The 15,358-nt window shown below is 35.8% G+C and overlaps 1 protein-coding gene across 20 annotated transcripts in view; it reads left to right on the top strand.

The window, feature by feature from the left end:
- Positions 1-15,358, top strand: part of ATF7IP (activating transcription factor 7 interacting protein) — a 109,747-nt gene that overhangs the window by 67,004 nt on the left and 27,385 nt on the right. For 10 of the 20 annotated variants that reach the window (NM_001397085.1, XM_040696356.2, XM_025148445.3 and 7 more), the window contains exons 4-10: positions 132-280; positions 1,382-1,519; positions 1,902-1,967; positions 2,569-2,642; positions 3,144-3,232; positions 4,797-5,432; positions 6,982-7,049. In NM_001397085.1, coding sequence (NP_001384014.1) covers positions 132-280; positions 1,382-1,519; positions 1,902-1,967; positions 2,569-2,642; positions 3,144-3,232; positions 4,797-5,432; positions 6,982-7,049 — 1,220 coding nt within the window. Of the gene's footprint in view, positions 1-131; positions 281-1,381; positions 1,520-1,901; positions 1,968-2,568; positions 2,643-3,143; positions 3,233-4,796; positions 5,433-6,981; positions 7,050-8,478; positions 14,249-15,358 lie in introns of those variants that run through there. The other 10 variants (XM_015284951.4, XM_046938687.1, XM_040696326.2 and 7 more) reach the window with 3 other exon arrangements.

Below are 15,358 nucleotides of genomic sequence, written 5' to 3' on the forward strand. Positions count from 1 at the left end.
ATAATCGTGGTATTCTGCAGGTATCTGTTTGGGATTGGTTCTTCTGGTTGTTCTTTTTGTTTTGCTTTGATTTGGTTTCTGTTTGTTTGTTTTTAAGATTCATCAGCAGCAGTTGTATCTAATTGTTTCAGGTGAAGTGTCAAGAAGAAAGCGTTCAAAATCTGAGGACATGGACAGCGTACATTCTAAACGGCGTCGATTTGTTGGAGAAGAAGATTATGAAGCAGAATTCCAAGTGAAAATTACAGCCAGAAGAGATGTTGACCAAAAGTTAGAAAAGGTAGAGTGGAAATGAAGAACAAAGATGGCAAAACTGTATCTCATATCTTTATTTTTGCTTGCCACTTTACCTGTCTTTTCCTATGCACTTGCTAGTCACGTGCACGCATGCTTTCCCTCTTTTTTTTTTTGTTTAAAATTATACATAATTAAAATAACAACAGAGGTTCAATTTACAAAGTCCTAGGTAGCCTTACTTAGATGCCATCTGGAAACCATACCACAAAAGCCATGTTTGAAATGTGTTAAGCATTTAAATTCTTAAGTGAAATGTGACTGTAGATGGAGAATAAAAGAATCTCAGTGAAGGTGGCATGTTAGTGTGATAAATGTTCATGTGTGGTCTGCTTTTTGTACCCAGCTTTAAAGAAAGTCTCTCATAATAATGAGTGTTATCAAACATAGCGTTTTGAAGGTTTTTGTAGAGCTATTAATTGTCTGGATGGTGCATATTATAACTTCAGTGTAGGATCCAGAGAGCCACTTTTATCGCTTGTTTATTTCTTTTTCTGATTTTTACTTCGCAATAGTAAAGATTTAGGCACAGAAGGGGAAAAAGATAAACATAGCAAGTAGACTTTGCAGAAGTTAATCTCTTTTTTTGCCATTTTTATCTTCTGCAACCAAAGCAACACAGGGCATTTCTGCTTAGGGGAAAGTGTATCAAAAACTGAAGTTTCATTAAACATCTTTAGTTTCAGTCCTTCAGATGTCATTGTCCCTAGCAAGAGTAGAAAAGAAAGGAAAAATTTAACGTGTATAAACACAACAGTTCAAAAATATCTTCTGTTAAGATTCTTTTTGTCAATTAAAAACCTGTATATATTTATCATACTGCAGTGAAATTAATTTTTTGAGTTAATGGCAGAAAGGGACATATATATTTGCCAAAACAGACACAAAAACCTTGTTTGGCAATGTATCCACATTGTTGTTGTTGACTCGGATAAATTTATTTGATCGACAAGGTACAGCCATAGTCATTCTTCTGTGGCAAAATTCTTTTTGAGTTGAGAATATTTTTATAGACAGTATCTCAAATTTTAGGATTAATTTTCTTTTCCTTTTTTTCCCTGTCCTAATTTAAATAACAATTTGACAGGTTATCCAGAGAGTGTTAGAAGAAAAACTTGCTGCTTTACAGTGTGCTGTATTTGACAAGACTCTGGCAGACTTGAAAATGCGAATAGAGAAAGTAGAATGTAACAAGAGGCATAAAACTGTGCTTACTGAACTACAGGTGAGTGTGTATTGAATTGCATACAGGAGTCAAATTTAGCAAGTTCCTCAGCAAGTTTCCTGTTGCTGTTGTTAGGGAAAGCAGTTTGATTCCACAGAGAGAAGAGAGGAGAAAAAAAAAAGTGAATAAATAGATTATCTTTGTGCAGTTGTGAATAGCAGTGAAAATTCATGCATAACGTAGGCTTGTGATACACACTGGTGTCTTTCTGCTGCTCCAAAGTCATACAGTAATACTGTGTTTCATGGAAAGAATATTTTCCCCTGACAAAACATTTTTTGTATTGGTATCTTAGTTGTATAAACTTTTGGTTTGTGTAATTTCTTCAATGGTTCTTGTATTTATGGTTTTGTTTACTTGTTTTTCTCTTCTTTCCATTTAGGCTAAAATCACTCGACTGACAAAGCGGTTTGGAGCTGCCAAGGAGGACATGAAGAAAAAACAGGAGGTAAGAACTGCATTTGCTGTATTTGTATTTCTGAGCTAGCCTTGTACTGAGGAAATCTTATATGCTGAAATATGTGACCTGTTTCAGTGGTGTTCACAAAGTAGGTTTGTGTTATTTGACAAAAGGTGAGCCATATTTACGAATAAAGTCTTCAACATCTATTTGGTAGTTCTCATTTGCCCAGAAGGTCCTTTGTACATTGTTAGTGTGAAAGCACCTAAGCACCTTAAATTATATGTAAGGAAATGTAATTTACTTCAATATAAAGTGTAGAAGATGAATCTCAGCGTTTAGGGAAGGAGGGGGGGAGGGAGGAATGAATACAAACAAAATTTTGGGTTAGTTACTATGACGAAGTGGAAGCTAAAAATTCATAATGGTTCAAAAAGAAATAAGAGGCTTAGAGAATATGTAGAACTGAGGCAGGTAGAACCAAATAGCTTCTGGAGATTTGTAAAACACGTCAAGTTTCCTTATGATTTTGGCTCCTGAAAACATAAACCTCATGTAGAAAGGAATCTGTATGTAGTACAGTCAGTCCGTAAGTTTGCAAGCTGATGTAGTTGTTTTGTTTTTCTTTGTATTTTTGTTTCTTTTTTAGAATACACCAAACCCATCTCTGTCCTCAGGAAAAGCAGCAAGTAGCACTGCGAATGCAAACAATCTGACATACCGGTAAGCAAAGCACATCACTGCAATCATGTTAAAATTCAGAGGAGGACACTTGCCACAGCTCATGTAATGGATGATCGTCCCTGATTTGATTGTTTCTTAATTAAAGTGTTCTTCCTTTATTGCTGTTCAACTGTAAAATTCAATTTTTATTCACAGAATTCACAAATGGACAGTATTGAATCCATTCCTAGGTAAACAATATGTTGTTTTAGCAGTTAAAGATGATAGAAGTCTAACAAGAAAATTCTCTTGACAAAAGGCAAACTCAGTGCAAACACTTGAAAATTTGAAAATAAGTAACTCTCTGAGGGTTTTTGTTTGTTTGTTTGTTGTTTTGTTTTGTTTTTGTTTTTTATTAGAGGAATTTATTGAATTAATTTGCTTGTGGGGGCAGAAGATAAATCAGATTATAAAATTGATGAAACTAATAGTTATGCAGTATTTTTTTCCCCACCACTGTTATACCTGTTGAGAAGTGCTAACTGAATCTTCTTTCTATAGAAATATTACCACGGTGAGGCAGATGCTGGAATCAAAGAGGAATGTAGGAGATAGTAAACCAGCAACTCTTCAAGCTCCTGTCAGTGCAGGTGAGAAACTGCCTATGGACTTTATAAATTAACTTCAAGAAAGTCTTACTGCTTTCCATTAATTAGGTAACTAAACAGACCAAAACTATTTTGTAGAAATTCTTTATTCCTGACATCATTACTCTTAGCTACCTACCACATTCCCAGTTTAGAATGGAATGGAATCATTCGGTTAGAAAGAATCTTCAGAAATCATCTAGGCCAACTACCTGACCTCTTGAGGACTAACCAAAGATGAAAGCATATTATTTAGGATGTTGTTGAAATGTTTAACAGTGACAGGCAAATGACATCAACCACCTCTGCAGGTAGACTCTTCGAGTGTTTGACCACCTTCACAGTAAAGACATTTGTCCTTATTTGTAGCCTGAACCTCCCCGATACAGCTTTACACCATTCCCATACATCCTGTCTTCCATTACCATAAAGAAGAGACCAGCACCTCACTTTTTCTCCTCAGGAAGTCTTTGAGAGCAATGAGATCACCTTTTAGCCTTCTCTTCTCCAGTCTAGACAGCCCAAGTGTTTTCAGCCTCTCCTCATAACTCATTCCTTCCAACCCTTTTATCATCTTTCTTGCTGTCTTCTGGATGGCATTTATGATGCATTTATATTTGTGTAATGTGCTTACTAGGCAAGGCAGAACATGTGGGCAAATTAAACACTAGAGCAGACTGCTTGCCTGGATAAGGCAGAAAAACATGAAGTTTCTCCACTGCTGAAGTGTCTCCACTGCTGAGAAGTGAAGCACATGGCTCACGGGCCATTTTTTTTGCATGTGATTGTAGTAGGATGCTGATTATCACACCCTCTGACTAGTGACTGTAAAAATTGAGTGGGGGATTAAGGGAAGTCACAAGCCTCATTTCTTAAAGGAATCATTGACAAGTGGAATTCTAATACTGGAATTTCATGAGGAATTCAGAATCAAAACCACAATTAATTACATTCATGTATCAGCACCACTTTCAGTTTTAGAATTCTGTTTACTTAAAACTGAATTATTTTTCTTTCAGAACCAACACATAATAGGAATATAATGGCTATATGTAGTATATCATACTCCTGATCTTTAGATTTAATCCCAAAATTTTGTTGCATAAAAGCAGATACCTTCTTGGGCACATTAACATTAATCCTTGATTTCAGTAGAACCTTCTGGATACAGTGCCCTACCCATACAGAGCAAGTTAGTCAAGTTGATTTAGTTTTTCTTTTCTTGTGTTTTCTGAAGGACCAATTGTTCTACTAATTCTGTAGCAAGTGTTTCAAGTGCCATACTTCATGTATTTTCATCTTCCAAATCTCAGCTCCTCAAGCCTCTGCATCTTAATTGTTTGTATTTTTTGTCATTTGTATGTGGTTCTTTCAAAAAGCAATATGGTATGGACTGTCTTAAATTAGACCATTGAATATCACAGCACACAGCAGAAAAAAGAGCACATGTAGCCTTTCTTTGAAAAAAAAAAAAAAAAAAAGTAATCTTTTGCCAGATTTTTTCATTTGTTGTGTTGGAGTGGATCTACCCACTTGGTTCAAATGCTGTTCTTGTGTTTGTGTGTAGCACCAGCTTCCAGTCTTGCTGCTCCTCAGACACCTGCCAGTGGACATCCTAAGCCTCAGACTCCAGTGACGTCTAGCCCTTTGACAACAACAGTTATTTCCACGGCTAACACAGCTACAGTTGTAGGCACAAGTCAAGTGCCCAGTGGCAGCACTCAGCCAATGTCTGTTTCATTGCAGTCTTTGCCTGTAATCTTGCACGTGCCTGTTGCAGTATCATCCCAGCCTCAGCTCCTTCAAGGCCATGCAGGAACTTTGGTCACTAACCAGCAGTCAGGCAGCGTTGAATTTATATCTGTACAGAGCTCATCTACAGTTGGTAGCCTTACCAAAACTGCAGTATCTTTGGCATCTACTAACACAACTAAACCAAATAACAGCCCATCTGTATCCAGTCCGGGTGTTCAGAGAAACTCTCCAGCCAGTGCTGGGTCTGTACGGACAACATTAGCTGTACAAGCAGTTTCAACTACACATCCTGTTGCACAAACCACAAGGACTTCTTTGCCCACAGTGGGTACTTCAGGACTTCATAACTCTACCAGCAGTCGAGGTCCCATACATATGAAGATTCCCCTCTCTGCATTTAATAGTACAGCTCCTACTGAACCACCCACCATTACAGCGCCCAGAGTTGGTAAGTTATGCTTGGATGTTGACACTAGGAAGGGAAAACTACTGTCAAAAGGAAACATAAAATTCTAGTCCTGTGGAAGTTTTGTTTTACTGAAATGTATCTTCTGGATGGCCTTAGTGTTGAAATTATCAGGATCAGAATCATCTGTCACAAATGTTTCAGCCATTGTTAAAAATCATATCTCATTAGGAATTAATAGTGTGAGTCTCTAAGCTTTGTTTTATTTAGAACTTGATTTATATTATTCCTAGCATGAAATGAGATACTTCTGTCCTAATATTAACAATTTAATATTTATACTTTTTAGTGTAGCTTCCTGAAATAATCTGATTGCCTTTCCTAAGAAAAGAAAGTATATTCACTGACTTAATTTTCAAAACACTTAAACAAAATGGGAAAAAAAAAAAAACACAGCATAATATTAATCTAATTCCAAAGAATTACATATAAAGGCTCTTCATTTAAAGCACAAAAAAAGTTCAGATATGCTATTTAGCTGAGATATTTTAAAATGCTTTCTCTCCGTCTTCTGCCATGTCATGACAATTCTCTGCACTTCTGATCTTAGATATGTTGAGTTTTTTTTTTTTGAGGTCAAGATTTTTTTAGTGGTCTTGAGTGAGTTGAAATCATAGCCAAGAGTTTCTCATTGGCACAATATAATGTTAGGATTAATTCAATCAGAGCTCAACATCACGAATAATTTTATTTAATTTTCCCATTTCTAAGATAGGTATGTCCAAATATGTTTTCCATCAAAGAGACAATTATACACTTTGCATTATTGTTTATCTCTGAGTCTAGTATAATGATATAATCTATAATCTGAAAATGAGCTATGACAGATCTGTGCCCAGAAATATATATTGTTTTCTACAGTTCACATAGCCTTTGTGTATACCAGGTGGTTTTCTCACCAGAATTTAAACACTGCTTTGGGCCAGCACAGTTGCTGCTAAGCTCTGGTTAAAATGTAAGGGAGTATGAAGGAAGAGTTTTGATTTAAATGTTTACATCAAATATCCAAGCAACTTCTGCTTAAGTTGCTAGAAAAGGTATGTGTTCCATTGAACAGATGAGAATACTGTCCCTGCGCAGCTTGCCTCATTTACATATTTTCCACTGTAACCATACATTAGTCAGTTTTCATGTGAATGTGTTGAACTTTTTTTTTTTTTTTTCAGCTTAATACCTTGTCTGTTTACATATAGGGGCAGGAGAGATTGGAGTTACGTTTTCTCCTCAGATAACTGAGGGAATTACCCATAAAATATTTGGAATACGTGGCCAGACATTCAAGGAAGGGGATGAATACTACTTCGTACTATTCATACAATACTGAAAAGTGACATTTTGCTTTTTTTTCTTGTTTCCTCTGAAAAATGGTAATAATCAAGCTTGGGTACTTGCAGTTGGAAATGAGGACTGAAAAATAAGGAACATTTAGTATCAAACTTCAAAAGTTGCCTTAAATTTGTAGAGTGGATTAGCTGTATTTAGTTTAGTATTGATTAAACACTGCAAATGAACCAATTTCTTGACCCCTCAGAAAATCAGACAAGCAGGCCACCAACAGATTCTTCAGCGAACAAGAGAACAGCTGAGGGACCAACACAGGTAGGTTGCTGATTATATTTCCGTTTAAATTTTTAAAGTTACAATCCACAGGAGATAAGTTCTTTACCCTCATTGCTCATAATGTAACAACTTCAGGCTGTGTTTGTTGTTGTGGGTTTTTTTTCTGGTTTTGTGTGTTTCTTCGTTGTTTTTTTCCCCCCATTCTTTCTTGTTTGTGTCCATCTGTATTTTTCTTCTTCTGATCCAGAGTATTACTGGGAGCGTGAGCTCCTCATTATCTTTTCAGAAGTTTTCCAGTGTGTTTTCCATAAATAGGTGAGTTAGTAATTCTGGAGAAAACTAAAAACGTGTCTGATGCAACAGAGCCAACATAGAAAGAAAACCCTACTTAGTTTTTGCCTAAAGGTCTTAAACTTGAAGCTAAAAGTATTTTGCAAACTATTGCAGCTCTCATTTTTACACTAATCCAGAAGTTTCTAAGAAAAAGTTATATTTTATTGCCGTGTATCCTTAAGAAAAAAAAAAAAGAAAAGGAAAAAAAACTTTATTCAGGAATAACTACTTCATAATAAAGGATAACTTCTGTTTAGAAGAATCCAGTATTTCTAAATAAATTTGTTGGACTTGTAATTTTAAGGTTAAATTTAAGGTATTCAAAATTATTTGTAATTAAGTTTCTTCCTATGTACAGATATTTCACAAAGCACTTCACATGTATATTTCTCTTAACTGGAAGTCATTTACTTAAGGGGAATAAAATTAATGTCTTCTAGCCAAAATTTCCACATTTAATGGTTTTTCAAGGTGCGGATAAGTCTGAATTGTGTTTCATAGCAAGAAGAAAGTATACTGGACAAGATTCTGTTTTTCACTTGCTGCATGAATAGTCTAGTAAAACTAGTCATCTGAGCAGTGTTACAGATTATAATCATGCCTTACTCTACATTTTTATTAAAGCATTCCATAAAGAATGGTTGCCATTTTTAAAAGATACCTGTGGATTATAGCTATACAAATCTGTCAGTAGTTGATATGGAGGAAAAGCAGTACCAGAATGATTGAGATTTATGGTTTTAAGATATATTTTCAGTCTAAGATGTATATTTTGGAATTTTTCATCTTTGGTAACCAGAGTCTGAAACCCGGAAAAGATTTTAGCAAAAAAGTTTGTGTGTGTGAGTGGTATTTAGCAATGGAAAGTTAGCAAAAAGGAAGGAATTGAAAGGAAACAAGATAAAAGACGCTTTCCGGTTTTCAGTCTTGTAGTGTATGTCTCTAGGTTTACTTTCAGTTGAATCAGTTAAAGCATGTGTAATGCCATGGTTAATAAAAAAGAAGATCAGATGTATTCTAATTGACTAGCAGGATGTGAAACTGACATGCTATGTCATTTGAAAAATCCAGTTAATGCCACCTGCTTTTTGTTATGTAACATCCAAAATATTATGTATTACTCTGCACTTCACAGCTCTCAGAACAAAAAGTAGTTCGCTGTGTGCCGTATACCTGTGGCATATTTGATGGTACAACCTTGATCAATTGTTTCGAAAAGCAATTGAAACAGGAAGAGACTTCATCAGAAAATAAAGAAGCAGTAGAAGCAGCACAGATGAATTTTAACTTCCCCGAGGATGTCCTCTTTGGCTTGGAGGAAGAGGAAGAGGATGCTAAGAGCATCAAAAACACCCACAAGCAGACTGGCTGGGCAGCTAACCTATTAAAGCAATGGCTGGCCAAAAATGGCAAGGATCCTAGCTTTGAATTGGTTCCAGTAAGTGAACTCAATGATATTTTAAGAGAGTTTTATTGCAAAATAAGGAATCATGATGGAAATACCTACAGTGTGGCAAGCTACAAGTCAATGCGTGCTGGCTTAAACCGGCATCTCAAAATGCCACCTTATAATCGTCAGATTTGCTTAATGAAGGACAAAGAGTTTGCTAGTGCAAATATGGTATTTGTGAGTATGCTGAGGATGCTGCGCATCCAGGGAAAGGATGAGACTCACCACCATCCTCCTATAGCTGCTGACGACTTGCGTAAGATTAAACTGTCTGGTGTACTGGGATTGCACAGTCCTGTGGCACTCGTCAACAAGGTGTGGTTTGATTTGCAGTTACATTTTACCAAACGAGGGAGGGAAATTTTGAGAGATCTGGCTCCAGATGCTTTTGTTGTTGAGAAGGACAAGAACGGGCGCCGTTATGCTGTGTTTAGGTATCCTGGCAAAGGAAAAAATGGAGAAGATCCTCATAAAATGGGTAAAATGTATGATATGCCAGGGGACCCAAACTGTCCTGTTTTTTCCTTGGAGCTTTATTTATCTAAGTTGCCTCCGGAGCCTCCAGCCTTTTACCTGCATCCTTTAAAGCTAACAGCAGAGCAAATGAAAGAACAGCCTGTATGGTACAAAAGAGAACCAATGGGTGTGAACTACTTGGGTGCAATGATGCCCAGGATAAGTGTGGCAGCCAGGCTTTCTCAGCGATATACCAATCATTCTCTCCGAACTACCACCATCCAGCTACTGTGTGAAGCGGGACTGGGGCCTGGAGAAAATTACGGCAGTGGCAGGCCATCACTCTGAGTCTGCTATTAGACACTACTGGGGAGCTGCAGTAGTTCACTACAGGGCTTGCTCAGATGTAATGGAGAATAACACGCTCAATTACCTATGTAGCAAGATGCCAAGTCATAAAAAAATCATTATCTGGTGTCTCCACCTCTTCTAGAAACCATGTTTTTGTAAAACAAAGCAAAATCTTATTTCCTAAGAAGTCTAGCGTGCCATCTGGCACTAGTTTTGTGACTTTAGTCCCTGAGGGACACAGTGCTCTCAAATCTAAAAGCCCTGTTGATCCTGTTGAACCGCAGTTCTTCCAGGGTGTTCCTCCCCAAGAACATAGCCAGTGTGAGCCTAACTGCCAGTCCTCTTCAAGGCTGTTGTAGTTAACCTTCATAAAGCACTTGATAAAACAAGAACCAATGTGTTGATGCTTTTTATAACACAACTGATTTCAAGTAAATTGCTAAAATGGAAAAAAAAATATATCAAATTTGTTTTATCAGTTGGTTTACTAAGGAAATTTCTTATGATGCAGTTCAGCAAGAAGTATCTTGCTCACAGTCCTGAAGTGAGCTATGGAACAGAATCTTAGTGCAGATCTTGGAGTTTCTATGACTTTCATTAGCAACTAGGACTTTAGATGACTGAGCTAAGCTATTTAAATTAAAATAAAATAAAAATGGGGGGATACTGATTTCCACTAGCTGAAGAGCTATGCTTTCTACACTAGCTGCATGGCTTCTGTATTTTGTGAAGAGTGTATTTATTATACCACTCTGTGACTGCTGGCACTACTGTAGCCTCTTTCTAAACAAATACTTCATTGCTGAGGATGTAGAGAAAAGTACAAGCTGAATGAAACAGACATTCGCAGTTCAAATATATACATATGCATGAAAACAGCTGGAATTGCCTGATCACTGTCACATGCTTTTTTCAGATTGTTACCAGTCTTGCCAAAGGATTATGCTGTGTGGTATTTTGTTTTTATTATTTCACTTTTGGTTGTTTTTTTTTTTTTTTAACATACTTTAAATTAATCTAATCCACGACCTACAGATTTCTGTTGCAGGTCTTCCATTTTCCTCTTTCAGTTACTCTGATCTCTAAAAGCACTATCTGATACAGATAGTACAAAAATTTCTGTGTCTTCAGTTGTTCATGAAATGAAGAAAATGCTCTCAATAGAATTGAGAGCAGATCTGTTGTTTAAGTGGCATGTAATTAGAGTTGAAGTGTTACCTCTGAAAACTTTCAAGGTCAGGCTGGAGGGGCTCAGAGCAACCTGATCCCGCTGTAGATTCCCCCTTCATTGCAGGGGATTTGGACCGGGTGACCTTTAAAAGTCCTTTCCAGCTCAAACAGCTGTATGACTGTGTGACTTGATGCCTGATCTTTAGAGTTCTTATTGTGGCTGATGATTACATTTTCAAGCCTGGGTTAGGTTAGTTGTTTTTACTACTTCACTTTTGCATGGTGTAGACCAACATAGAATGTTCTATTTTCTGATCGGTTGTGTTGATGATTTAAGAGATTTTGAAATCGCTATGTGCATCTTATATACTGTTTATAATCACTTTTCATATTATAGAGATCAAACAAGTTAACGAGATATAATCTTTAATATAAAAATTACTTCTGCCACACAATCCTACATTTACTTAGTTGTAGCATTAACTTGTGACTTTCTTGGCTATAGGAAATCACAGATCCAGGATTATCATTTTATCAAGTGTAGAGTAAATCAAATGGAAATAACCAATAGAAAAGCTTTTCTAGTGGCCATACATAAAAATTGGGGGAAAAAAATACACAGAAACAGGTGGCGGTAACTTATTCTAGGATTTTTTTAGCATAGCAAGTTTCCAAACTTTGTCTTCATAGAATTCATAATTCAGCTAAACTGGCAAATTTCATTTCTTGTTCAAAGAGTTGTGCTCTAAATCTTCACCAAGATGGATATGTGTTGGTTTTTTACACCTTCTCCCCCCATTTCCTGTTGTTGTCTCAGATAATTCCTGGTGTACAAGAGTTGAACAAAGGAAACAAGAGAACAATGACAGGAGTTCATTCTTTTTTGTTCATTCTTGCTGCGTACTATGGGCATACCAGCCACGTACCCTTCTCTGGTCCTAACTGCATCTGTGTAATTTACTGTAACAGCATATTGCTGATAGCTTGATTCCTCAACACAAATCTAGATGGTGATTTAAATTGAAAAAAAAAAAAAAAGGACCCTTGTGGCAAAGCTGAGCATGTCTGTTTTTTTTAACTTAACTTCTAATTTGACTTCTATCTGTTGACTGCTAAGTAGATATTTGTAATTTCTCATGTGGTAAATTCTAATTTTATGGACGCCAGCCGTGTTCTAAGTCTTCATTTTGAATCTGGTACTTAAAAGCTGCTACTAACTGCAGTATTACTAGGTATTGATCTTTGTAGAAGAGATTTTTTCTTTTTTCTTTTTTTCTTTTTTTTTTCTTTTTTTTTTTTGAAACTGAGAAAAAGCACTCTTGTCTTGGGCTAGAAGTAGTATTGCTTTAGAAGAGCTGGAGACAGTGTTAAATATTAGTGAAAAGATTAATAGAATTAGTTATAACTAATAGAGTACTTTTCTAGCCTTCTACAACTTAAAATCTTTCCTGTTTCTCCTCCCACCCTAAGTTTTATATTGATTTTCCTGCATGTATATCTGTCTACAAAAGCTGTCTACAGAAGCTAAAGTAGGCAAACAGAACGTGTGTTTGGCTGCTTCTGTAAATTCAGCTTTGGCCACATGTGTAGTAGTGTGGGGAAAGGAGCCTTTCCTTTTCTTATGAGAAAATATCAAATAAATCCCATTTATTATAGAACAGACTATGAACAGTGACCATGAAATCTGTTCAAGAAATTGACATGAATTGGACTCCTCAGTGGCAGTGTCAGCAGAGAATCTTAGCATCATAAGTACTTTTTTCCCTTTCCACTATATTTGTTTGTCATGATTTGTAAGACACCATTGGCTCATCATTTACATTTCAGTTAAAAAAAACCTGAATATAGCAAATACACATTGAAATAAATGTATCACCTGTCATTCTTGACTTTTCTCTAATTAGAATCTTCTCATAATCTTCTCATACAACTCATGTTTCATTTTCAGTTGCAGAAAAACTGTATTTAGCCTTAACTAAGTCAGCTAAGCTTGTTTTTTCAACAAGGGCTGCTATGTCATTGATTAAATTTCATTTTCCACATTGAAGCTGATTCTGAAAACAGTGGGAAATGACTGTGACATTTCATAAATATTTTATTTTTACATCTCCTTTTTAATGAAGCTTCACTGCATGTACTGGGAATGTAGAACTTTTGTTCTCTGTGGGTTTTTTTGTAAGGTTGGAAATTCCTGTTGTTCAAATAGTGCCCTCATTTTTTATGTTATTATGTTAGTGCAGTATCTTACAGTGTGTTGTGGGTTTTTTTCTTTCATTGTTGTGTAAGTAATTCTTCCCTGCTTTAAGATATTGTGATCTGAAGTGTGGGAGATGTAAAAGGTAAATATTTCTCACTGTATGCACTTTTCCTGTGTCCACACCTCTGAAGAGCTCTCTGAAGAGCTCAGTTGTGTAGAATGTCAGATATCTGAAGTCAGTCCTGAACTGCAACATTTTGATAATTGCATACTGTCTGGGTTAGTATAGTTAACAGGAAGTAGCTTTGCTGTGATACTACTACTCCCTTTTCAGCCTTCTTCTGCTTATTGTTCCAAAAGGAATGGCTGCAATGATGTAGGAGAGGGGGTATCTTACTTTGTTTGTGGTGGTCTCTGAACTTCCAACTTTTTCTTGTTTACACAGAAATTTAAAGGTTGCAACTCAGTCCCAGTCATTTTGCCGAAGGCCATTTCAGTGCCTCAAGTAGTAGGATTGTATTTCTGAAGACATGATGAGCACTTTTAATTTATTACAGTACACATTATTGTTAGGGGCAAAAGGATTTTTAATTATGTAACAAATCTTTACAGTAGTTTTAAAGTATTTTATTATGAATCCCAATTATAGATACAGGAATTCAAAGTATTCTATATAATATATAATATAGCCACAGCATACTGAGGGAATCTATTAAAGTGACTTATTAACGTTGTGACATAACGTAACAGTGAGTAAACTTGAATCATGTTGGGTATGTTAAAAATGGTGGACATAGAATCAGTCTGTTTGAGTTATATTTATTAAATCACCAAGTTGGGCAAATAGTCTTTTCTTTCCTGCTCCACACTCTGGGTGCACTTTATGCTTTTGTGGAGTAGATCTTTTTTTAGTTTATATTTAATCTGTACATTTCACCTTTTCAGCTAACATTATTTTAAATAAAAAATCCACCAATGTCCAATCCATTTCTCATTGTTTGTGACATACCTTGCTTTGTTTGGTTCTCTACAGTTGAAGGTATTTCTCTCACTATTGGAAATGTATCTGGTAAAATGCTAATAAAGTGCATTTATAACTTTTATATTTCCCTTTATTTGCAGTGTGTAACAAACTTTGTGAATGTCTATTGGGAAACAGTGTGATCAAAGGGGACATACCAGCTTAAAAAGCTATTAATTCAGTGTTGTTGAACCACTATTAATGAAAATGCATTTCATAGTTTTGTTACTGAAAATAAATGTGTAATTATATATGTAAAATGGGATGCTTGATTTTTGTCTCTGAACACGCAATGATGTTTCTGCTATTTAAAATGCAACTAGCTCTCATCTACAAGGTGGAACCTTTACCTGAAACTAATTTGAACTCTAACTTCTTAAAGATGTTAGAAGTTTAAAAGTCATACAAGAATGAATTAGCGAGATTATTTTTATTTCCTTAAAGCAGTCATTCAGTTGAGCTATATGATGTCCTCTTGGGAATTTTTCAGATGATTTTTTTAATTCATTATTACAGAGGTTGTCTTTTCTTGAGATTGTACCTGTTATTTAAACCAAGCCCTAGCTACTGAGAGCAGCTTTCAGTAAGGACTTGTAGTTGTGTTTTATAGGCTCCAATTTGTCAGTTTGGGTCAAAAAAATCAAGAGGTTTATTGGAACATTAAAACTGTTGGTGTCATTACACCGTGCACAAATAATAGCTATAAAAAGTCTTATTAAACTGAAACATGCTATAATTAAAATACATTTAAAGATTAGTAATGTGATTGCTGTCTTAAGTAGTCACCCCACATGATACTGTCTTGAAACTTCCATTGGGCTTTGGGGAAAGAAGGTAGAAGTTTCACCTTAAGAGAGTAAGAGCCAGTAAAGAGATGTGTGTGCAAGTGTATGTTTACTATATACCCTTTAACTGTTTGATTAAAGAAAAAAATTCACAGCAGTATACGAATGCTTTAAGCATTAAGTCAAGTGGTTCTTTATAGTTTTTATTTTGGAATTAGGATAACCACTAGAAATATCTTTCTACCAAAGAGTGTTTCACTTATGTTTCTTGATTTATGTTTCTTATTGACGGGTGTAGCAGAGCTGATGTCTGATCTTCACAACAAAGAAATGAGAAGTTATATAACATATAAAGGTTACTAAGATAGATTGCTCAGTTTTTCCATATTTGATTTGTTATTCTGTAGAAAGCACTGCACAGTACTAAATAAGGGTAAGGGCAATGGTCTGGTAAATGCAATACATAAAATTTCTGCTGAGAGTGTTTGAGTTATACACAAGTAAGCAACCACACACTGTCAGAACGAGTATTGCAGCCCTGTGAAATTTTGTTTGCAAAATTCAAACTATATAAATTGCTAACTT

Source organism: Gallus gallus, chromosome 1, assembly GCF_016699485.2.
Source record: "Gallus gallus isolate bGalGal1 chromosome 1, bGalGal1.mat.broiler.GRCg7b, whole genome shotgun sequence".
Lineage (NCBI taxonomy): Eukaryota > Metazoa > Chordata > Aves > Galliformes > Phasianidae > Gallus > Gallus gallus.